The 25542-nt window shown below is 51.6% G+C and overlaps 1 protein-coding gene across 1 annotated transcript; it reads left to right on the forward strand.

The window, feature by feature from the left end:
* On the forward strand, positions 1-25542 carry LOC114510614 (sialic acid-binding Ig-like lectin 12). The gene is made up of 7 exons (XM_036012869.1): positions 1-75; positions 20746-21249; positions 21337-21606; positions 23428-23712; positions 23993-24083; positions 24435-24495; positions 25147-25542. Exons 1-7 carry the CDS (start codon positions 33-35, stop codon positions 25306-25308), a joined length of 1416 nt encoding a protein of 471 aa, XP_035868762.1. The 5' UTR covers positions 1-32; the 3' UTR covers positions 25309-25542.

Here is a 25542-nt window from a genome sequence, read left to right on the forward strand (position 1 = left end):
TGTGACACTGAGACCCTGACACTTACCCCAAGATGCTACTGCTGCTGCTGCTGCTGCTGGCCCTGCTGTGGGCAGGTGAGTGCCCCAGGGGAGAGTGTGTGGGCTGGGGTGAAAACTGTGGCTGAGTCTCCTTTCCCTGCGTGGTACCCGGCTCAGGATGCAAAATTCCAGCTGCAAGTGCAGGGGTCTGTGATGGTGCAGGAGGGCCAGTGTGTCATTGTGCCCTGCACTGTGATCTACCCCAAGATAAGCTGGACTGAGTCTGCCCCAGCTCATGGCTATTGGTTTTGGAAGGGGCCAACCCAAACACAGATCCTCCTGTGGCCACAAACAACCCTAATGGCAAAGTGAGGGATGACATCAGGGGTCGATTCCACCTCGACGGGGACCCCCGGACCTCCAACTGCTCCCTGCACAACAGAGATGCACAGAAAAGAGACACAGGGAGATACTTCTTTAGGGTGGAGAGAGGGTCCTATGTGAAAGAGAATTACATAAACAACATGCTGTCTGTACATGTGACAGAAAAGAAATGGGGTCAAAGTGAGGACACATGGCTGAGTCCTGAGGGCTCCTGGGCTGGGAAGGAACCTGATTCTCTTCATCCTGGGGTGGACTCAGGGCGACTGATGGGGACTGGATCCTGTGGCTGGCCTGGCACAGAGGCTGCAGTTAAGTGCACACTCAGGGATCCCACTCTAGGGCCACAGTCTTTGTCTTTCTCTTCTTCAGATCTGGTACCTGACATCCACATCCAGGGCACCCTGGAATCTGGACACCCCAACAACATTACCTGTACAGTGTCATGGGCCTGTGACAGAGAGACACCACCCATCTTCTCCTGGATGGGAACCAACCTCACACCCCTGGGTCCTAAACTCCCAACTCCTCAGTGCTCACCCTCACACCAGGGCACCAGTACCACGGCACCAACCTCACCTGTTGGGTGGCCTTGCCAGGTGGTCAGATCAAGGAGAAGACTGTCCAGCTCAATGTGACCTGTGAGTACACCCACCTTGTCAGGACACTGGTACCTGGGAGTGGAGGGAGGTGGGGGTGTAAGTTTGAACCGTGTTAGCAGGGCTGGGGAAGAAGGAAGGAGGACACCCAATTTCACCCCCTTCCTGTGTATGAAATCTGTGGTTGGGAAGGGCCAATGGTCACGTTTCTGCCACTGAAAAGGGAACAATTATGTCTGTCTGTCCAGGTGGGCTCCAGAACCTAACCATCATGTCCTGGAAAGAAGGCACAGGTAGGGTGCATCTTCTCCTGTCTGGGGTTCGGTGGAAGTTGGTCTCCCTGCATCCTTCAGAGCAGAGCTGGGATTTCAGAACTCAGACAGGAGACAGAGTCGGGCCAGGTGAGAGGACAGCAGAGGAGAGAGACCCTCACTCCTTCTCAGCTTACAAACTGGCCTCGCAACCCCCAACCCCTCACAGGACACTGCATGAGGTTTTCAGATGTACAGCACTGTGGTCAGACATTCATAGAACTTACACAGGAATAAGTTTAGCTCCACATGGCACCATCCATGGTTATTACAATATTATTCACTATATTCTCTCTGTTGTACTTTACATCCCATGACTATTTTTATAACAGGCAATTCGTAATATTATTTTTTAAATCTCCCTCATTTCTTCTAGTAGCCTCATGTAAACACCCCCAACATGGCCACTCAGTCAGGCCTCACAGGACTAATTGCTTCTTTGGGAGCAGGCAGGGCCAGGCCACACCCTGGTGGAAGCTGTGCTCTGTGCCATCCTCCCACCATGTCCTCCATGCCAGCACCATCACCTGGCCAGCTGCCACCCCTTCTTCTGCTCTGCTTAAGCCTCTCTTCCTCCAGGAAGCCCTCTCTGACCTGCCAGTCTCATTAAGGTCCTGACCCCAGGGCTCCCTCAGCACAGTTAACCCCCATCATAAAGTACATCTTACTGCTCTGTGAGAATCTGCTTTTGGGGTGTCTTGTCCATGAGACTGTGAGCTGTGAGACACAGCTGAACTGGACAGGTCTTAGTGTACCTCTGTTGACAGATGTAAATGACAAGGTTCATCCAGAGAAATCTGGGGGCTGGGTTGGCACTGGTGGCCAAAGCAGGAGGCCTGGCACCAGGGCAGTCCAGCCAAACACTCAGCAACCTCTTGCAGAGGATGTAGTGCCTGCCCCTAGCCCTGTCCCCATGGGGCTGAGCCCAGATGGTAGAGCCCATGGGATTATGGAAGGGAAGAAACTGATGTACATAAGGCATGGAAGGGGGAGATAGCTTATGCACACAGAGATTATGACAGAGACAGAAACAGAGAAAAATATAGAAGTGAGAAGAGAGAGAGGCATGTGGATGAAGAGGGAGATTGAGGGAGAGAGCCAGGGAGATGAAGAGAGAGGCGGAGCCACAGAGAGGCAGGGACCTACAGACGGGGAGAGAGGGAGACAGAGGGAGACCTAACCACAGGGGGGCTGGACTCTCTCTCTGTCTTGCCAGGATATAAAGTTCTGTCCAACGGCTCATCTCTCCAAGTCCAGGAGGGCAGCTGCCTACATCTGGTGTGTAAAGCTGACAGCAACCCACCCACCAGCATAAGATGGGACTTGGGCAGCCTCACCCTGGAGTCCATGGACCCAGGGGTCCTGAAGTTGCCCCAGGTGGATTTGGAGGACCATGGGAAATACATGTGCCGAGCTCAGCAGCACGAGTCAGTCTCTCTGGAAGCCTCTGTGACCCTCAGTGTGAGGAGTGAGTAGGAGCATACCTGGGGGCAGGGCCCTGGGGTGTTGGGGAGCACAGAAGGTCCTGTGATCTCTCCCCTGTCTCTCTCCACAGACCCCCGAGAGCTGCAGGGACCCTCCAGCTCCTGGGAGGATGAGGGTCTCCACTGCAGCTGCTCCTCCCGAGTGCAGCCGGCCCCTTCCCTGTGCTGGCGGCTGAGGGAGGGCCTGTTGGAGGGGAACCACAGCAATGCCTCCTATACGGTTGCCTTCCACTCAGCAGAGCCCTGGGCCAACAGCTCCCTGAGCATCCATGGGGAGCTTACATCCAACCTCAGGCTGGTATGTGAGGCCTAGAACACCCACGGAAAAGACACAGTGACTGTCCTGCTGCTGCCAGGTCAGGGTGTGAAGGAGAAGCCCAGGAAGGGGGCACACAGCCCTGCACCCTAGAAGACACTGAGTGGGAGGGAAAGTGTCCTGACTCTGGGCAAAGGGGCACTGCAGTCTGGGCCCCTGAGACATTGTCTGGGGAGGGGCTGGGGGACCTGGAGGCTGCAGTCACATGAAGGGTGGGGGACAAAGGAGTCCTGGATGGCAGTGGGCACACTCCACAGCATGGATTTGAGAGGCGGGTTGCTTAGATACCTGCCTAGGGAAAGAGGAGCTCACCCCTGGTGTCTCATCTCTGCAGGGAGACCAGGATATAGGACAGGAGTGATTCATGGGGCTGTCTGGGGAGCTGCTGCCTCAGCCCTGCTGGCTGTCTGCCTCGGCCTCATCATGTGAGTGGGTGGTGGCCCCAGGCTGGGCAAAGGCCTCAGGAAGTAGAGGTGGTGATGTGTAGGGGCAAGAATACAAAGAATCTCTGAACCTGAGAGCCCAGAGTTGTCACAAGGTGATAAATGCTGGAAGAGGTGCCACAAGGTGAGGCACAGACAGGAAGTCAGCCTCCTGGCACCTTAGCCAGGTGCACTGTGTTCCCAACATCTGGCTGCAGCTGTCTGGGAGGAGGGACGTGTGTTCCTGTCCTGGTCCCTGCAGTCAGGCAGCAGCCTCCACACCTGCCTCAGTAAGCCCTGCCAGGCCCCCAGGTGCGAGCCAGCTGGGCTGAAAGGCCCTGTCTCTCTCCTCAGACTGAGGATCTGCAGGAAGAAATGGGCAGAGAAGGCAGAGAGCCAGAAAGATGTCTCAGAGGTGAGTGTTGGGGGCCACGTTCCACCCAGTGTCCCTGTGGTGAACACAGGTGTTCCTCCTCCGCCCCCACACTTGGCCCTCCCCCAGGTTTCCTGGCACAGCCCCTCATATCTGAGAACTGTCCTCTCCCACATCCCCCAGAGTCTGTCATTGGCCAAGTCCTGTCCCATTTCCCTTGTAGCAACGCCCTTCTCCTTTGCTTCCTGTCCTGCTGAGCCCCCAACCCCTCCCGGGGTCCCTGACTCCACCTCTCCTCCCTGAACATTCCCCACACAGTTGTCCTGCTCCCACCATTTACATCAGTGAGTCCAACAGAAACACAATACAAACAACATTTATAACTTACAACTTCCTGGGAGTAGTATCCAAAAAGTAGGAAGGATCATGAGATCAGCTTTCCTATCTGTAAAATGGGATAACAGTTATATTCATGGAGAGAGGTCATAAGAATTACGTGAGATTAGTAATAAGAAAAGGCTTTTATGATTAAACTTTGTCAATGGTACAAATGGATAAGTGAGTGGATGAATGAGTGAGTGAGAGAAACCTCAGGAAATGGGTGTGAAATGGACAAATGAGTAAGACCCCCCAAGCCCCAAGTGCCCATCCACAGACCCCAAAGGGCATGTCAGACGCCCCTCTCTCCTCCCACTCAGGGTCACCTGAATGCTTCCTCCTCCCACCACCTGCCCCCAGCACAGGCCACCTCCCCCTCAGAGCATGAGCTCCACTACACTGCTCTCAGTTTCCACAAGATGAAACCACACAACCCTCAGGCCCAGAAGACCCTGTATTCTGAGGTCAAGATCTGGAAATGATGGAGCACCCCCACCTGCAGAAGCTGGCTGGAGCCCAGAAAAGGCATCTCCAAAAAGAAAGGTGTGTCAGGGTCTTATTCCTAAACAGGTAACAGTGCTCTGAGCAAAAGGTCATGAATGGAAACATGAAATGCCTGGGAGTGGCTGAAGTGGCAGAGATTCCTGGGTTCGAATCCAGGCTCAGCTACTTACTGAGGGTGTTCCAGCAGGCAAGTAACTTTACCTTCGGGTGCCTCAGTTTCCTGCTCTGTAACGTGGGGGATAATTTGATGACCCACATTATTAAGTGAGAAAACATATAACATTAGCGTTAAGGACATTGTTGTGTACTAAGTTCACCTCAGGTCGGAGGGAGATGTCACTTTTGTCTCTACCTCTATCTTCTGCTTGGTTGACGATTTTTAAGAACTTGTGTTATCTTCATTGGGTGGAGAGGAACTTGTATTATATTAAAATATTTGTATTTCTAAATGTAATTCCTTGGCAAGAGAAGATATTTCCCAATACATGTATGTAACAAAGGGTTCGTCCAGAGTAAATAAAGACTGTGTAGAGATCTTCCAAAAATCAGTGAGGAAAAGGCAGACAACCCGGGAGAAAAAACAGGGTATTCCACGGGCCAACAAGCCCCTGGGAAGGCTGCAGGCTTCAGCAGCGATCAGGGAACTGCAAAGAGAAACTGCAGTGCTCTGCCACCACACAGCCACCACACTGGTGAAAATAATACAAAGAATATAAAAAGTACCAGGTGTTGAGAACATTGCACTGAGTGAAAAAAGAGCCAATCACAGAAAGGCAGACACTGTGACCCCACTTACACCCTGTACCTGCGGCCATTAAACTCTGAGAAGCAGAGGACAAAGTTCCCTTGGGGAGGGGACATGGGAAGTAGCTACAGAGTTTCAGTTTTACAACATGAAGACGTTCTAGAGAATCATGGACAACCACGTGGGTAGACTCAACACCACTGTGCTGTGCACTTGAAAATAGTGAAGGATTTTGTGTTTGTAACCACAATAGAGAAACGTAACATATAGTGGTCACCAAGGGCTTGAGCCTGGGGGCCTGGTTGGGCTGTTTGTGTTTAACGGGTACAGAATTTCTGTTCAGGATGAGGAAGAAGTTCTGGACTTGGATGGTGGTGATGGTTGCACAAAGTGAATGTACTGAAGGCCACTAAACTGCACACTTTAAAATAGTAAAGAGTAAGTTTTATGCTGTGTGTGCCTTACAGCAATAAAAACATTTTGAAAGACAATCAAGTGTTGGTTGGGAATTGGAGCCACTGGGACTCGGAGACACGCTGGTGGGGAGGAGAACTGGGACGACCTCTTGGGAGACACAGAGCATACGAGCCAGCAGTTCTACTCCGGGGAGGGGGGGGGGGCAGAGCTAACACAGAAGTGTGCAAATGCCCTGAAATGTGCACCTGGAGTCCCCAGCAGCACTCCCTGTGAGGGCTGAGCAATGCAACCTCCCTGAATGCCCATCAACAGGTCCACGTAGTACAGATTATTCACACAGTGGAGGAAGCAGACAACAGCTCTTCACCAGACATGTGAATCCTATTGCCCACATTGTGTTGAGGAAGAGAATTCAGACACAGAGTATGTGCTGTGTGATACCATTGACATGAGGTTCAGAAGCAGAGAAAACTCATCTTTGGGCCCTGGCTGGTGTAGCTCAGTGGAATGTGTGTAGGGTGCAAATCAAAGGGTTGCCAGTTGGATTCCCAGTCAGGGCACATGCCTGGGTTGCAGGCCAGGTCTCCAGTGGGGGCCACGAGAGAGGCAACAACACATCGATGTTTCTCTTCCTCTCTTCCTCTCTCCCTTCCCCTCTGTCTAAAAACAAATACATAAAATATATTTTGTAACCAAACCTCATTTTTGGTACCAGGAATCTGTAGCTTGGTCACCCTGAGGGGGAAGTGATGGGAAGGTGGCAGAGGGGCCCTTCTAGGGGTTCAGGGAAGGGTCTGCTTCTTTATCTGGGCATGAGATGCTCGTGTGTATTCAGTCTATGAACCATTTTACTTACTTATTCTTACCCTCACCTGGGGATCAGGAAGGGGTGTCCCAGCTGGGGCCCTGAGGGGAACCTCAGCCTTTGGTACAATACCTCCCTCTGAGCCCCAATGTGCTGTACCCCCAACACGCTCCCAGGATGAAGACATCCAAGTGCTGTCCCAGGGCCACCTTGAACATCCCTGTGGCCTCTCTTGAAGCAGGATCCTTACCCATCATACCTAGGCAGGCTGGTTCTTTTTATAACTGTGTTCCACATAGGACCTAGAACAAGTAGCCATAAGCAGGAGTGGCATACTTCCAGTTGTTCCCTGGATAGCAAAAGGAGCAAGGCACAGAGAGGCTCAGGCCCTCCTGCACCATTACAGACCCCTGTAGGGTCACCTGATATCTGAACCAAGGTCACTGTGGGGAAAGCAGGGTCAGCAGCAGCCCTCACCCACCCACAGCGTTTCCCTCAGGCTCTCACCTGCCCACAGCAGGGCCAGCAGCAGCATCAGCACCGCTGACTAGGAGGAGGTCTGGTTCCTGTGGGTGAAAAAGAATGAAAGCAGTGGGAGGGGGGCTGTGGGGAGACCACAGAAGCTGGGAGGAGCATGAGATATTGGCCTCTGCTGGCTGTTTGCAAAAGAGGAACCTCAGAGCCAAACTGTGTCCATCTGCACCGAGCCAGGGACACCCCACAGCCCAGACATGCTGGCGCCCAGGGAACAGCAGACAGGAGCAGACTGTGAGTCATGCCGACCCTGGGGCTCCCCTGCAGCACCAGAGCAGGACAAGGACCTCTGAGGACAGACACATGAGTCTCCAAAGGGCCCCCATTAGAGGGGCTGGTCAACCCTCTGTATGAGCAGGAGTCAGAGACTCATCTGGCAGCCATGCTGGGTCCCACAAGGTGTAGGACTTGTCATGTTCCTGTGAGAGTTGGGGAGAAGGGAGATTGGGGTCCCTGTGAGGAGAAGGCACTGCTCACTCAGTCACTCATTCACTCATTCAGAAGCACTTGGTGAGCATATAAGTGTCAGTTGGCTGAAGACAAGTCAACAGGGGGCCCTTGGACCTGGTCCGTGTTTCTGAGACAGCCCTCACCACAGACACCCCCCTCCCAACACAGGAAGACTTTGTTCACTGGGGAGTTGACCACGTTTCTGCTCACATACTGGGTATTTTCTAAAAATACGAGTGTGCAGCGTAAAACTCAAACATGCTGAGGAACTGCAAGACTGCTTTCTAAAGCAGATGCACAGCTTTGCAGTGGACAGCAAAGCAGAAGAGGTAAGTTTTCTTCTCACTCACTCCCACAGTTCTTCTTTTGTGATTTAAGTTTTTGGTAACACTCACAGAATCATGGTGAAACCTCCTTGTGTGATTTGATTTATATTTATCTTATATTGGTAATGTTGAACACATTTTCATGTATTTATTGACTATTTGTACATCTTTATGGGAATGTGTTATTCAAATAATTTACCAAATTGTAAGTAAGGTTCTGTTTCTTGTTGTTAATGACCATATTTCTACATGGGATTAATTTTTTATTATAGCTTCATAAAAATATCTTGGATATACTATGGGTTCAAGTCATTCATGAAGTCTATATTGCAGATATTTTTCTCTAAGTCTGTAACTTTTCCTTTAACTCTCTTAATAGTGGTTCTTTCAGAAAAGCAAGCTCCTGTTCCCCAGACATGTGTCCCTCATGGGGTGACCCTCTATTGCATCAGGATGTGGGAGAACAAGGCAAACTAGGTTTGGTGGGCACATGTGGACTATCATGGGGGGTACCATGTCACGTGGGCAGTACAGAGGGTGAGTATTGGTCACCCAAGGTCAACATGGTACCTGCAAACAATACCTGATTAGGAAAAGGGTCTTTGTAGATGGGATGGAGATGAGGATATTGACCTGGAGAGGATCCTCCTTTGTCAGGGTTGATCCCTGAATGTAGTCACACATGTCCTCCAAGAGATACAGCAGGTGACTTTCTGCACACAGAGCAGGATGAGACAGTGTGGCCAGGGGACAGGCTGCAGTGACCCAGACATCAACCAAGGGTGGCCAAGAGCCCCAGCCCCTGGGAATCACAAAGGTGGACTCTCCCCTCTAGGCTCTGAGAGTGTGAGTCCCACTCAGCACTGGATTTCCCCACCTCAGAACTCATTTCTCATCACAGAGTTCAGTACATCTGACTCCCAGGTGTGGCAACTTGTCTTTCTCTGTTGCAGGGGTCTCAGTCGAGAACTTAGAAGGGCAGAATGAAAAGGTATTTTACTTCCTCCATGAACTTCTGGCCCCAAAGACCAAGAAAATAAAACTTTACCAAAAAATGCCCCAAGTGTGTGGTAATTTGTTTCAATGGCCTCAGGAAAGCAACACAGGCAGGAATTCTTTGGGCACCTCTGGGAAAAAGCAGAAGGAACTGAGAAAAGACCTCCTTCACCGGACCCTCTCCTCTGTTCCTTTTTGCAGACAAACTTCTTGGAGGGTTTTCTGGACCCTGAGTTTTCATTTCCCCTCCCCCAGTTCTCTGCTGATCCTGCTCCAATCACATCTTCACACGTTTTGCACCAACCACTGAGACCCAATGAGAATGTGTTTTCTTGTGTCTTCTCCTCTCTGTGGGCCACCAGAGCCTGTCCTCCCTCACCACTGCCACCCTCTCACACTGACACACGTGCCCCATCTCCAGTCCTGACACTTCCTCATCTCCATCATTCACCCCAGCTCTCTCGCTGATGTCCCCTGGTGGTCATGAGGTGGCTTCTCAGAGTGAGCATCCCCCTCAAAACCCCTCTCTGGTCCCTGAAACACAGGCCCTCCCTTCTGTGGCTCAGTGCTGTAGTGTCTTCAGTGATTTGAATTCTATCCGCTTGTCTACAGAATGACAGCTTCTGAATTAAATGGATTTTGGTGCTGGGTTCACAGATGCATCCCCAGGGTCTACAAGATTGCCCACAGTAGGGGTTCAGTCACACTACTAAAGAGACTACAAATAAAAAAGTAAGTATGATTTTCTTCAAAACCAACTAAGAATTACACATATACTTGGAGATATAAGAATCTGAAAGGAAGGGCATTTCAGCAGGAGGAACTGCATGTGCAAAGTCTCAGAGTCAAAGAGGCCCTGGCCCAGCTGGGTGGGAAGATGGTGTGAGATTCTGGAAGAGGGTGGGATCCAGTGGAGAGTCCAGCAGGGCACAGGCCACTCCACCCCTAAATCCAGTTTGTAGAGTTTGCCCCCAGTTCCTGGCCACGAAGAGGAAACATTGCTGTTCATCCCGTGCAGAACCTGGAGGAGAGGTCTCTGCAAACACAATACGGAGGCCTAAGTGAGAACAGAGGTGGAGGCAGGACCTTTTTGAGTTTAGAGACCCAGGAAGACATGAGGCCATAGGAATGACCAGGGTCATGATGGGGAGGAGATGGGCATTGAGCTGAGCTGTGCTAAGGAGGAAGGGTGGGCGAGACTTAGTGACTTATTGAATCATGATAGGAAGGGGAGGGCATCCCTGGCCCTGGTCCCTGGCCCTGGCACTCAGCTGTGGGCTCCTCGTCCGACCTCTCCCCTCCCTTACCTTGGGGCAGAGCTCACAGAAGGATGGTGAGGCAGAGTAGTAGAAGCAAAGTCCTAGCAGCTGCTTCCACAGTGGCCACCAGTGCCCTGATTTTCCTGCAGGAAGGAGGAATGAGGAGGGTGTCACCTACTCAATGGCAATCCTGTGTCCTTTGGCTCCACTGGGAACCTGGAGTTCGTCCTCCAGGACTTCCTGCATCCATAGACTGGGGACTGACTGTGCCTTTACCCTTGAACCTGCCCTGACCCCCTGCAGTGGGACAGAAAATAAAAGGCCTCAGTTGGAATTCATCAAAATAAAACATCCTGTTCATTAATGAGCTCTATGGAGAAAGTGAGAAGCCAACCCATTGAATGGGAGAAATGTTTCATAATCATAGATCTGATAAGCCTTGTTATTCAACACATAGAAAGAACTCTTAGAGTCCTGGCTGGTGGCTCAGTTGGTTAGAGCATCATCCTGATGTGCCAACATTATGGGTTCAATCCCTGTTAAGGGCACATAGAAGAAGCAACCAATGAATTCATCAATAAGCGTAACAACAAATTGATGGTTCTCTTTCTGTTCCTTCCTGTCTCTGTGAAATCAATTTAGAAAACAAATCTTAAAAAAAGACATTCTTATAACTCAACAATAAAAAGTCAGTCAACCCAATTAAAAATGTACAAAGGGTTGGATTGCTGTAAACAAATTTTTTATAAAATGGGTAAAGGACTTGAAGAAACTGTCTTCAGAGATGAATACAAATGGACAGTAACTCCAGAAGAAAATAAATGACTTCATTGTTATTACACACAAGTACAAATCAAAGGTGTGCTGAAATAGCCCTTCACCCCCACTCATGACCTGTAATATTTTTCAAGGAGAATAACAATGCAGGTAATTGTGGGGAGAAATGGGAAGGCTTATACTTTCCTTTGGGAACCTGCAATGAAGCGACCACCATGGAGATCAGTCTGCAATTTCTTCTAACAGTGACACACAGACACTACCCTGTGACCCAGCAATTCCACTCCCAGGCTTATGCCCAAAATACGTATGTTCCAACAAAAAAAGCATAACCAGTATTCACAACAGTGATCTCACTGTCAAAAATGGAAACACCCAAACATCTGTCTACTAATGAGTGGGTGGAAGTGACACGTCAGTACAATGGGGTGTTATCAAATACCATGTACAGAAGATGTATTACAGAATTATCCACCTGTGCTTATATGGTATTAATAACCAATGTCAACTCAATATGTTCAATGAAAAAGTAAAACAATAAAGAAAAAATAAGGATAAATACATTAAAAACTATACAAGGGAAACCAAACACGAGCCTGCTGGATTTGACCAGCCACATGCTGAACAGACCCAAGGCTCTGCTTCAAGGCCTCGTCCCCTCTTGGCCCAGAGTCCCCAGCATGGACCCCCACACTCCTCTGTCCTGGCAATAGCAGGGCCCAGATGATCTGGGTTCCTGGAATCCTGAGGCCGAACTTGAATTGCTTCTGGGTGGAGCTGCTGGGGCTGGACGCAGCTGAGCTGACATCATCACTGGCCTGGACTAGCTCCTACCCCTTCCCCATCCTCTCTCACATCCCCCGAGCAGGGGCATCCCACACACTAGCCACCAGTGCTCACTTGGCACCGAGATGCAGGGACACCTGGGTGCCAGCAGGGTCCACACTCAGAGGGTGAGCTCCCCTCTGTCTCCAGCCCCTACCCACGGCAGCCCCACACCCTCAGGGAGGGAGGGTTCCTAACGGGGGACCACGGTGAGGGCTGAGCTCAGTACAGTTAATATTGAGCTAATTAAATTGACAGCAGCGTGTGAGTCCCATACAGTCGCTGAGGGGGAGGAGGACCTCCCACCATGCAGCCCCCCGAGGGCTGTCCTCAGCAGCTGCGTGAACAAGTACCTGACACGGGTGGAGGATCTGCAGTGAGGCGTCTCCTGGTTCCTGTGGGGGGATAGGACAGGCTTGCCTGCATGACTCTGCAGGCTGACTGGGAACCCAACTCAGGATTTTTTAACCATGTACCAAAGACTGGGCATTTCACACAACAGAAGTATATTTAAAGCAAGGAAGTCCAAGTTTGTGTATTAGCAGGTTTGGTTGCTGTTGTGACCCCACCTCCTGGCTTGCTGGTGGCCGACTTCTCCCCATCCTCATGTGGCTTTTCTTGTATTTTTGCATGTGGGAAGAGGAAGGAAAGATTGCTTTCTCTTTGTTTCTTATAAAGCCATCAGTCTTCAGGGTACACTATCATGAACAACTTTAATCTCAATTATTCTGAAGTAACTATCATGTACTTCAACATATGGATTGGGGAAACTGATTCAGCCTATGGCATCAAGGCTCCATGGGGTCCCCACCTTCCTGCCATCCTTATCCTTACTGTAGGCAGTTCCACACCTGTTGTGTGCACAGACTTTCTTCTCTTACTGCTATAGTTTCCTTCCCCCCTTTGCAATAATCTCACTTCACTTATTGCAATAATCTTTGTTTAAAAATCCTCACCTGAAGATATATTTTTATTGATTTGAGAGAGGGAGAGAGAAACATCAATCAGTTGTCTCCCATATGCATCCTAACTAGGGATCAAAACTGTAACCTAGGCATGTGCCCTGATCAGGAATGGAACCAGCAACCCTTTGGTGTAGGAAATCATGCTGCAATCAAGTAAGACACTTCCTAGAGCTTGTGATAATCCTTTGAATAAAGTCTCTCCTTATCTAGATCCAGATTTGTTTTTTATGTGACAGACTGAAGGCTGAAGGCCAGCCTCCTCTGCTCAGCTGTGCAGCCCTTGGAGAGCAGACACCAGACACACATCCAGGGATGTGACCCCACCTTGCCTCCTTTACTCCAGGCTCCAGCTATCACACATGGACTGCTCCTGCCCAGACAGTGGCCAGGACCTCTCCCAGCCCCTTGCTTTGTGCCTGATGCCACCTCTGCCTGGGACACTTTCCCTCCCATTGTTGCTTAGCCAACTCCTGCTTTCCCCTCAAGGTGCATCTCCAGAGGGGTTTCTCCTGAGAAGTCTTTTCTCACTCCCTTTCCACCCCTGAGGGCAAAGGCAAGAGCTCTGGTCCTTGGACCCCCAGGTCATAGGAACCTCATCACACTGTGTTTTAATACTTACATGTTTCTGTGCCTTCCCCAAACCCCAGACCATGGACTTGAGCCAACCTGAGGCAGGAACTGTATCTTCTTCCTCTTACTGGTTCCTGTGTACAATGGACATGCAGTAAAAGTTTAGAGAACAAAGAAATGGAGAGAAATGTAGGGATTTCCCAGTGTTTCCTTCATGAATGTGATACAAAGGAGCTGAAATGTACTTTTCTTATGAAATCAGTTGAGAACAAAGGTTTCTCTGATGATCTTGAAAAGAAGAACTGGAGAAAGTTTGTCAATCTGTCATAGTGACTCTGTGAAGGGAGAGGCAGGAGACTCTCACCCTGTGGTTCTTTGTCATTGGGGGTGTTACCACCCACAGACATTGGGAAATGTCTGGAGATACTGTGCTTGTCAAAATAGGGCAGGGGAAGCTCCTGGCATCTCCTGGGCAGAGACCAGGGATGTTGCTTAACATCCCACAATGCACAGGAAAGCCCACCCCCACACAACCAAAAACTCCACTCAGCTACAAATGCCCCAATATCCACAGCACTGAGGTTGATAAACCATGGCCCCAATCCTAACTGTGGGTAAGGGCAGGGGTGGAGGGGGAGGAAAGACAGCGAGCACAGCTTGTGTGAGGAGGTGATATTTGAGCCCATTCTCACAGGATAAGCATGTGCTGCAATGATGGAGAATGGGGACACTATGACAGGGAGGTGGAACCAGGTGAATTCAGTGTGGGGAGCCAGAAGGGGCAGGAGGTGTTCAGGTGGTGGCAGGGGTGTGGCTGTGGTGTGTGTGGGTTGGTGGCTGAGAGAGTGGCGTGATGATGGTGAGGCTGTGAATGTTCCTGAACACTTCCTGACTGAGTGTATACCTTAAAAGTGGCAGGTGGGGAAGGATGTCTAGCCAGGGGAGGCGCAGAGCTGGAGTTGAGTGTTAGAAAGTTCCCTGTTCTGCTGGATTTTTTGTTTTGGTGCGGCTGGCATGAAGCAAACTACTTGAAGGAGCCATCCAGAGGGCGGGAAACAGAAAGCCTTAGCAAGCACATCCTGCTGCCTGCGGCTCAGCCAGGTGGGGCAGACAGACAGGATGTTTGTCCATCATCCTCAGGATGGACAAAGCCTGAGAGTGAACAGAAGGGAGGGGAGATGGAGCCGAGAGAGGAGCCCAACCTGATGACTCCTGATTGTCGGGTCCCCCACAGATCCATTCACCTCCACACCTTTCCCCTCCTGGCCCCAAACTGGGACATAAGCCTGTGGAGTCAGGCCGTTCTGCACATTGGGAGGCTGGTACCTGAGTTCCACTCCGGACCCTATTTCAGCACCATGGACAGTGGCAGCTGCCCTGCGTCTCCCTGGGGTTCAGTGTCTCCTGGTGGATTGTGCGCCCTCTGGAGGCCAGCCATTTATCAGTCCCAGAGCAGAGTGGGAGGGGCTGGGTGAAGGTCACGGGTGTTGGTATGTCTGGGGTGCCTCTTTCTTCAGACATGGGCTCTTACCCCGTACTGGAAGTCAACTGTGTACTGGATGCTGTGCTACCTCATTAGATGGGAAGCCAGACTCCGAGCATCACTGGAGAACATTCATCACTCAAAGTAGGGCCCTTATGACATTTTACAGCTTTTCTAAGACCTTAGAAGAAATCTGGTTTCCTTATAGTTTTTTATCTGCCCCCAAGCCAGCTGAATAACTTCAAGCATGCTTTCTATCTGTCCCCATCCGAGCTGATTAAACTTACAATCTAGGACAGGCTTTCCCTTTTCCTGGGCTTTTTTTTCCCCCCATTTCTGGCTGCAGCCTTCTGGTCTCTGCCCAGGTGGTCTCAATCACCACAAGGCTCCCAGCCCCACTTCTGCGCAGACACTTCCTGTAGTTCCTCCCCCAAGCTGGCCTGAGCCCCAGAGTTAGAGTCACAGGAAGTGTGGGTCCTGAAAGGGCTGAAAACAGGAACTTCGTTCCCTCCAACATTTCCCTCTATTTGTGCCTCTCCATGTTTTCCTCACTCAGCTCAGCAGTGCCCACATAGGAGCTGGCTTCCTGTCCTCTGAGCCCTCTCCAGCATCCACTACACCAGGGGTCAGATTCCTCCCAGGTGAACCCTCATCTGAGTGCCCCAAACACCAGAAAACAGCTCTCAGGCCACTCAGACCCAGGCCAGCATTCAATTGGATGCTGACCTCACTCCTGTTTTTAATGGCAGGCCTGGGGCTTCCAGAAAAGGAGGGATGAGAAAAACTTAAGATCCTTTGCTGCACAGGACACAGGGAAGGTCCTGGACTCAGAATCCAGAAAGAAAGGGCCTGGCACAGGGACACCCAAACCCTTCTCCCCACCCCTAAGCACCTCTGCACATCAGAGGAGCACTTGGCTGAGTGGGTCTTGACTTACAAGGAAAAACAATCTTTTGTTGACCTCTCACTTTTGGTCTCCCAGACTATTCCCTCTGGCTGTGAGTGAGTAGATAGAAGGAGAAGGAAAACAGAATGCATGTAATTCTCTTTACCAAAATCAAAGCAAAACTTTATGCAAGACTCTGCTGTTTGTGCCTCTGTCTTTATGTAGACCTGGGAAGCCTGTCACTCAGCACACCCTTATCACCTACTGTGCAGCTCATCATTGTGTGGGAAGCTAGTGCACAGGGCTGGTGAGAGATGCACATGCCTGCCTCCAAGGACTCACTTTCCATTGTGGGGACTTACATACACAGCCAAGGGAACTTGTTTCAGCACTCTCTGCCCACCTCCAATATGTCTTCCACAGAAAAGCCAGAGTAAACTCTAAAACACAATGGTGTCCTTTTCCTGCCTCCTCAGTTTAATTTTCCTCCAGTTGCCCCAATGGAAATAGACAGCCCTTTAAGATGATCCCAGGGGTGTCACTCAGTGTCTTGTTTGTTACTAATGCTTAGAACATGCCGCAAACCAAATGCCAACACATGTGTAGGGACACACACAAATTTGTTCATCTAGTCTTTCTAAAAAGTTTATCCTTAGCTGTTGTGGCTCAGTTGGTTAGAGCATTGTCTTGCAGACCAAAAAGCCACAGGTTCAATTCCTAGTCAGGGCCTGTACACAGATTATGGGTTTGATCCCTGGTTGGGACATGTACAAGAAGGCAGTCAATTGATGTTTCCTTAGCACATCCATCTCTCTTTATTTGTCTCTTTCTTTCTCTTTTTCTCTCTCTCTCATCAATGAGAAAAATGTCCTCGAGCAAGGGTAAAAACTTTGTAAAATGAATGTCATGTTTCTCATATAGATACAAAATAAACATGTGTTAAAGAATTTTATTGTGTTTAAAAACACCTAACATTGTATCTACCCTCATAACCAATTTTTGAGAGCCCAGTATTACCAACTTCTGGCACTGTGTTGTACAGAGCTCCCTAGAACTTTCTCATCTTGTGTAACGGAAATGTCATGCCCATTACACAGCAGCTCCCTGTGTCATCTGACTCATGAGTGAGGGAACCAGGCAGAAACGACAGAAGCACAGATCCATATGGAGTGCATGAGAGTTGAAGGGAAGTTGTGAATGGATGTGACACTGTGTTGAGGGGAATTCAAGTGACCCTCCAGCAGACAGAATGCCTGTGTGTGTCTGTGGACTTGAACTACTTCCACGGTTTCCAGTTACCTGTAAACTATGGCAGCGTAAAACAGTTCAAACACAATAGAAGGCCAGAATCAGATAACCCTGGAAGTGTGTGTGGCAGAGAATGCACAGTTTCCCACCACAGACAGCCAGTCATTTCATTTTTGCCTCAATTTTCATACAATAATTAAAGCAAATACTTACTGATAACCTAATATAAGCCAAGCATGTTTCTAAGCAGTGTGGTGGATTCAGCAGTAAGAAGAGGTACAAGACCCTTCATGAGGCTTACATTCCAATGGCAGGAAAGACAGACAAAGAATGACTAAGTAGATCCTATGTTATATGGGTTGGTGATAAGGAGTCTGGGGATAAACACAGCAGGAAAGGTTTATAGGAAACATGGGATGTATTGTATTCTTCATGCGATTATTGAGAAGCTGAGGCTTGAGAGTGTGTACATCAGCTTCACAAACACATGCACACCTCAGATGTGTGCACACAGAGATCACAGACACACACAATCACAGACACACATATACACACAGAGATCCCCCACACCCATAGACACAGATACACCTCAAAACACACACGGACATACTCCCCAGAGAGACACACAGAAAAAAGACCACACCACCAGACATACACACATACACCTTAGATACATACAGAGAGACCACACACACAGGTGCATACACACAAACACACATGCACAGGTACACACTTCACATACACACACAGACACAAACACCAGGCACAGAGACTGTAAATGCAGACACACTTGTCCACAGACACACAACACAGACATGCACACACTGAGAAACACCTACACACTTCAGACAGACACACAGACATACCTGACACACACAGACCACAAACACAGACACACACAGAGACTCAGACACATAAACACTTACAGACAGAAACACATGCCACAGAGACACAAACACTTCCAAAGAACACACACACACAGATGCACAATGGGTCTCAGCCCTCTGGGTCTTCACACAGCCAGCATTGCAGGGGAAGATTCAGGCCTGATGGTCAGGCCCAACAGACCCAACATCCCAGCAGGAGGGAAGGTCTGGGACGCTCATGACCCCAGGGTCCTCTCTGCCATTCCACTGACCTTCCCTGTCATTCTCAGAAACAACCCCTGCCATCTGATTTCACCACACTCCTAGTCCCTGAGCTTGTGGTCCAGCAGTACCTTCAGACCCATCACCCCCCCCACACATACTGGCCTGAGAGGGAACTACAGTTCTATCCACACTCAGACCAAGCACTGAGTGATGGGCTGGGAAGGTGAGAACACCTCTCCACCTTTGGAAAGACTGAGACCTGAAGCCAGGACAGGTGGGAAGGGAAGTGGACTCGCCTGAAAGGAATGGGATGGTGAAGAAGCAGGAGGAGAACAGAAAGAGGGAAGGGGGCAATGGAAAGGGGCAGGTGGAGGAGGAGGAAGTGGAAGGGAGGGGAGGGGATTGGGCAGATTCCCTTGGACCCTGGAGCAGAGGGGTTGAAGGTCTGGCTGAGGCAAGTGGGATACAGTGCAGCCTCCTCACTGTACCATCAGCGTCTCTGGCTCTGGTCCTGCTTGTCAAATGGGGTGACTTGCCTCCCACACAACCCTGCTCCCCTTCCTCCCCCCAGCTCACCTATCTCATCCCCCACACCCATCCTTCCACCCTCCTCGGGTTCCACCATCCCACCCTCTCCTCGTGTCAGCCCTGACCAGCCAGGCTGTGACTCTGTCCCTGCTCCCCACTCCAGGTCCAGCAGGGCCTGCCTCACCTCAGCCCACACCCTCAAGAACAGCCTGCTCCAGAGATGAGAGGCGGGTAGCCATGGTTCAGGCACAGTGACAGGCCTCTCCAGTAGAGGGAGCAGCCTGAGCAAAGCCCATGGTGCTGGTCCTGCCCTTGGGAGAGGAGAAGCAGGGTGGTGGGGCTGAAGCTGCAGCCCTACAGAGTGCAGAGCTGGTCGTGGAGGAGCAGAGGTGTTACCTCGCGCGGTTTCCTCCTGTTACCAAGTCCTTCCCTCCCTTCTCCTCCTCCCACCCACAGAGCAGTCCCGTCCTACAGACCCGCCCCGTGTGGACCGTGTCCACTGTGGTCCAGGCCAGGCTGCTCCCCACACTTCACTTGTAGGAACACCTGGATCTTCTTGGCAACCCCGGGTTCCCTGGCTCGGGCTGTCATAAAACAGTGCCACCACTGGGGGGCTTAAGTTGCAGAAATCGATATTCTCAGTCTAGAGACAAGAAGTTCAACATCAAGGTGTTGGTAGGACTGGTCCCCTCTGAGGTCTCTCTGCTTGGCTTGCACACGGTTCTTCCCCTGTGGTCTCTCCTCTGTGCGTGTCTGTGCCCTAAACTCTCTTTATAAGGACACTAGTCCTATTGGGTGAGGGCCCAGCCTAGTGACCTCATTCTACCTTAATCCCCCTAAAAGACCTGATTTCTAAAACCAGTCACATTCAGCAGTAGTGGGGGTCAGGACATGAGCAGATGAGTGTTGGGGAGTGACACAATTCAGCCCACAGCACCTCATGATCCTGGGCATCCGACTGTGCACAGGGCAGTGAGGTCATTCCTGAGGCAGCACAGTGAGCATGGAGGAGCCAGGCTGGAGCCCGCGGCCATCTGGCTGCACAGCCCACACCCCTGACCCCACCCTGGAGGCCTCCACTCAGGAGCCTAGGGTCAGCACCTGTTCTTACCTACGGTTCTTCCACAGACAATGAGGGTTGAGGCCTGTGATTCCTCCCTGTGGCAGATGAGGAAAGTGAGGCTTGGAGGGCAGAAGAGCCAGGCCTACCTGAATCCAAAGGCACACTGTGCTGGCATCTTGCTCTGAATCAACACCAGGGATGCCTGGGCAGGGGGGCTCCAAGCAGGCCAGCAAGCTGAGGACCACCTGTGGGGTCACAGGCTGGTGGCCCCCTGGGTGGCCTGGTTCTGTGCACTCTGGCCATTCTCACCTGGGAGCTCACTGTCCACTGCCAAGAGTAACTGGGTTTCCTACACACCCTAGCCTGTGCTCCCACCAACATGCCCTAGACCACTGAGAACTGGCATGGCCTGGGGCCCCTCTGCCTCCCCGGGTATGAGGTTCACTCTCAATGACAGGGACAAAGGCTGCCACAGTCTCCACTTTGACTCCACACCCTTGAGGGAGTAGATGCTCTGGTGGGCTGTGTGTTCATTCCTTCATCCATCACCACCTGTCTCACCTGGAGGACTATGTCACATTTCCTGCCTTCCTATTCCCCTGTGAGCCCCACCCGAGTCCCACCCCCAGGACACTGATCCTGCATATTATACAGAAGCTGTGCCTCCTTTCCAGAATGGACAGTAGTGCCAGAGGGACAGGCCAGGGCAGGGAGTTGAGAGTGGTGGTGTGGGTCTTCCTTGGTGTATGGGCACCTCACAGGGACTTCATCTGGAAAGTGGAAGTGCTTACTCTCCAAGGGCCAGGCCAGCTCTGCCACACGGGCTGCCCACTTCCTCCTCCTTGATCATCATCTTTCTCCCTTCCCCCTGGCTTCCTGTTGAGGTTTCCTCTCAGTCTTGTGACACTGAGACCCTGACACTCACCCCAGAGATGCTGCTGCTGCTGGCCCTGCTGTGGGCAGGTGAGTGCCCCAAGGGAGAGTGTGTGGGCTGGCGTGGAAGCTGTGGCTGATTAGTCTTTCCCTGCAGGGTCCCTGGCTGAGGATCAAGGATTCCGGCTGCAAGTGCAGGGGTCTGTGATGGTGCAGGAGGGCCAGTGCATCTCCGTGCCCTGCACTGTGATGTACCCCAAGATAGGCTGGACTGAGTCTGCCCCAGCTCATGGCTACTGGTTCCAGGAAGGGGCTGAACCAAACTCGGATGCTCCTGTGGCCACAAACAACCCTAATCGCAAAGTGAGGGATAAGAACAGGGCCCGATTCCACCTCGTTGGGGACCCCCGGACCTACAACTGCTCCCTGCACATCAGAGATGCACAGAAAAAAGACACAGGGAGATACTTCTTTAGGGTGGAGAGAGGGTCCTATGTGAAAGAAAGTTACATAAACAACATTCTGTCTGTTCATGTGACAGAAAAGAAATGGGGTCAAGGTGAGGACACATGGCTGAGTCCTGAGGGCTCCTGGGCTGGGAAGGAACCTGATTCTCCTCATCCTGGGGTGGACTCAGGGCGACTGATGGGGACTGGATCCTGTGGCTGGCCTGGCACAGAGGCTGCAGTTAAGTGCACACTCAGGGATCCCACTCTAGGGCCACAGTCTTTGTCTTTCTCTTCTTCAGATCTGGTACCTGACATCCACATCCAGGGGACTCTGGAATCTGGACACCCCAAAAACATTACCTGTACAGTGTCATGGGCCTGTGACAGAGAGACACCACCCATCTTCTCCTGGATGGGAACCAACCTCACACCCCTGGGTCCTGAGACTCCCAACTCCTCAGTGCTCACCCTCACACCAGGGCCCCAGCACCACGGCACCAACCTCACCTGTCGGGTGGCCTTGCCAGGTGGTCAGATCAAGGAGAAGACTGTCCAGCTCAATGTGACCTGTGAGTACCCACCTTGTCAGGACACCAGTACTTGGGAGTGGAGGGAGTTGGGGGTGTAAGTTTGAACCGTGTTAGCAGGGCTGGGGAAGAAGGAAGGAGGACACCCAATTTCACCCCCTTCTTGTGTATGAAATTTGTGGGTGGAAAGGGATGTTGCCCACCTTTGTGCCACTGAACAGGAAACAATTTTGTCTGTCGGTCCAGATGCGCTTCAGAACTTAACCATCATGTCCCGGAAAGAAGGCACAGGTAGGGTGCATCTTCTCCTGTCTGGGGGTGGTGGGAGTGGGTCTCCCTGCATCCTTCAGAGCAGAGCTGGGATTTCAGAACTCAGATGGGAGACAGACTCGGGCCATGTGAGAGGACAGCAGAGGTGAGAGGCCCCCAACTCACTCCTCCTCGGCTTAGAAACTGGCCTCCCTCATCCCGACCCCCTCACGGGATGCTGCATGAGGTTCTCAGATGTACAGCACTGTGGTCAGACGTTCATAGAACTTACAAAGGGATAAGTTAACTCCACTGTGGCACCATCCATAGTTATTAAAATAGTATGCACTATGTTCTCTCTGCTGTACTTTACAAACCATGACTATTTTTTAATGGGCAATTTGTAATACTGTGTTTTAAATCTCCCTGAATTTCTTCTAGTAGCCTCATGTAAACACCCCCAGCATGGCCACTCAGTCGGGCTGCACAGGACCACTTGCTTCTCTGGGAGCAGGCGGGGCCATGCCACACCCTGGCGGAAGCTGTGCTCTATGCCATCCTCCCACCATGTCCTCCATGCCAGCACCATCACCTGGCCAGCTGCCACCCCTTCTCGTGCCCTGCTTAAGCCTCTCCTCCTCTAGGAAGCCCTCCCTGACCTGCCAGTCTCATTCAAGTCCTGTCCTCAGGGCTCCCTCAACACAGTTAACCCCCCATCATAAACTATACCTTACTGCTCTGTGAGAACCTGCTTTTGGGGTGTCTTGTCCATGAGACTGTGAGCTGTGAGACACAGCTGAACTGGGCAGGTCATAGTGTACCTCTGTTGACAGATGTAAATGACAAAGTTCATCCAGAGAAATCTAGGGTCTATGCTGGCACTGGTGGCCATGGCAGGAGGCGTGGGGATGAGGGTAGTCCAGCCAAACCCTCAGCAACCTTTTGCAGAGGATGTAGTGCCTGCCCCTAGCCCTGTCCCCATGGGGCTGAGCCCAGATGGTAGAGCCCATGGGATTATGGAAGAGGAGAAACTGATACATATAATTTAAGGAAGTGGGACAGAGAGCACCACACAAAGATGATGAGAGACAGAGACAGAGGGAAATACAGAAAAGAGAGAGACACATATAGATGAAGAGGGTGATTGACAGGGAGAAGCAGGGAGATGAAGAGAGAGGCAGAGCCACAGAGAGGCAGGGACATACAGACGGGGAGAGAGGGAGACAGAGGGAGACCTAACTACAGGGGGGCTGGACTCTCGCTCTGTCTTGCCAGGATATAAAGTTCTGTCCAACGGCTCATCTCTCCAAGTCCAGGAGGGCAACTGCCTGCATCTGGTGTGTAAAGCTGACAGCAACCCACCCGCCAGTATGTGGTGGGCCCGGGGAAGCCTGACCCTGGAGTCCATGCAACCAGGGGTCCTGAAGCTGCCCCAGGTGCAACTGGAGGACCATGGGAAATACCTCTGCCGAGCTCAGCAGCACAAGTCAGCCTTTCTGGAAGCCTCTGTTACCCTCAGTGTGAAGAGTGAGTAGGAGCATACCTGGGGGCAGGGCCCTGGGGTGTTGGGGAGGAGAGAGACTCCCCTGATTCCTTCCCTGTTTCTCCCCACAGACCCCCCACAGCTGCAGGGACCCTCCTGCTCCTGGGAGGATGAGGGTCTCCACTGCAGCTGCTCCTCTCGAGCCCAGCCAGCCCCCTCCCTGCACTGGTGGCTGGGGGAGGGGCTGCTGGAGGGGAACCACAGCAATACCTCCCACACAGTCACCTTCCACTCAGCAGAGACCTGGGCCAACAGCTCCCTGAGCATCTATGGGGAGCTTACGTCCAACCTCAGGCTGGCATGTGAGGCCCAGAACACCCACGGGAAAGAAACAGTGACTGTCCTGCTGCTGCCAGGTCAGGTGTGAGGGGGGAAGCTCAGCTCTGGACCCTAAAAAACACTGAGTGGGAGGGAAAGTGGCCTGACTCTGGGCAAAGGGGCACTGCAGTCCCGGCCCCTGAGACAAGGTCTGGGGAGGGCCTGGGGGACTTGGAGGCTACAGCCACATGAAGGGTGGGGGACAAAGGAGTCCTGGATGGGAGTGGGCACACTCCACAGCATGGATTTGAGAAGGTGGGGTGCTCAGATACCTGCCTAGGGAAAGAGGAGCTCACCCCAGGTGTCTCATCTCTGCAGGGAGACCAGGACAAAGGACAGAAGTGATTCAGGGGGTTGTCGGGGGAGCTGGTGCCACAGCCCTGCTGGCTGTCTGCCTCGGCCTCATCATGTGAGTGGGTGGTGGCCCCAGGCTGGGCAAAGGCCTCAGGAAGTAGAGGTGGTGATGTGTAGGGGCAAGAATACAAAGAATCTCTGAACCTGAGATCCCAGAGTTGTCACAAGGTGATAAATGCTGGAAGAGGTGCCACAAGGTGAGGCACAGACAGGAAGTCAGCCTCCTGGCACCTTAGCCAGGTGCACTGTGTTCCCAACATCTGGCTGCAGCTGTCTGGGAGGAGGGATGTGTGTTCCTGTCCTGGTCCCTGCAGCCAGGCAGCAGCCTCCACACCTGCCTCAGTAAGCCCTGCCAGGCCCCCAGGTGCGAGCCAGCTGGGCTGAAAAGCCCTGTCTCTCTCCTCAGACTGAGGATCTGCAGGAAGAAACAGGCAGAGAAGGCAGAGAGCCAGGAAGGCATCTACCAGGTGCGTGCCGGGGGGCCACGTTCCACCCAGTGTCTCTGTGGTGAACACAGGTGTTCCTCCTCTGTCCCCAAACTTGGCCCTCCCCCAGGTTTCCTGGCACAGCCCCTCATATCTGAGAACTGTCCTCTCCCGCATCCCCCAGAGCCCATCATTGGCCAAGTCCTGTCCCATTTCCCTTGTAGCAACACCCTCCTCCTTTTCTTCCTGTCCTGCTGACCCCCCAACCACTTCCTGGGGTCTCTGACCCCACCTCCCCTCCCTGAACATTCCCCACACATCTGTCATGCTCCCACCATTTACATCAGTGAGTCCAACAGAAAAACAATACAAACAATGTTTATAACTCACAACTTCCTAGGAGTGGTATTCAAAATTAGGAAGAAACATGATACCAGCTTTCCTATCTGTAAAATGGGAAAACAGTCATATCTATGGAGAGAGGTCATAAGGATTATGTGAGACTAGTAATAAGAACAAGCTTTTATGATTAAACTTTGTCAATGGTACAAATGGTACATGAGTGAATGAGTGAGTGAGTGAATCCTCAGGAAATGGGTGTGAAATGGACAAATGAATAAGACCCCCCAAGCCACAAGTGCCCCTCTCCAGATCCCAAACCCAGCTCGGACACCCCTCTTTCCTCCCACTCAGGGTCACCTGAATGCATCCTCCTCCCACCACCTGCCCCCAGCACAGGCTGCCTCCCCCTCAGAGCATGAGCTCCACTACGCTGCTCTCAGTTTCCACAACATGAAACCACACAACCCTCAGGCCCAGGAGACCCTGTATTCTGAGGTCAAGATCCGGAAATGATGGAGCACCCCCGCCTGCAGGAGCTGGCTGGAGCCCAGAAAAGGTATCTCCAAAAGGAAAGGTGTGTCAGGATCCGATTCTTAAACAGCTAACAGCCCTCTGAGCCAAAGGTCATGAATGGAAACATGAAGTTCCTGGGAGTGGCTGAAGTGGCAGAGATTCCTGGGTTTGAATCCAGGCTCAGCTACTTCCTGAGGGTGTTCCAGCAGGCAAGTCACTTACCTCTGTGTGCCT

The sequence above is a fragment of the Phyllostomus discolor genome, chromosome 12 (assembly GCF_004126475.2).
Source record: "Phyllostomus discolor isolate MPI-MPIP mPhyDis1 chromosome 12, mPhyDis1.pri.v3, whole genome shotgun sequence".
Lineage (NCBI taxonomy): Eukaryota > Metazoa > Chordata > Mammalia > Chiroptera > Phyllostomidae > Phyllostomus > Phyllostomus discolor.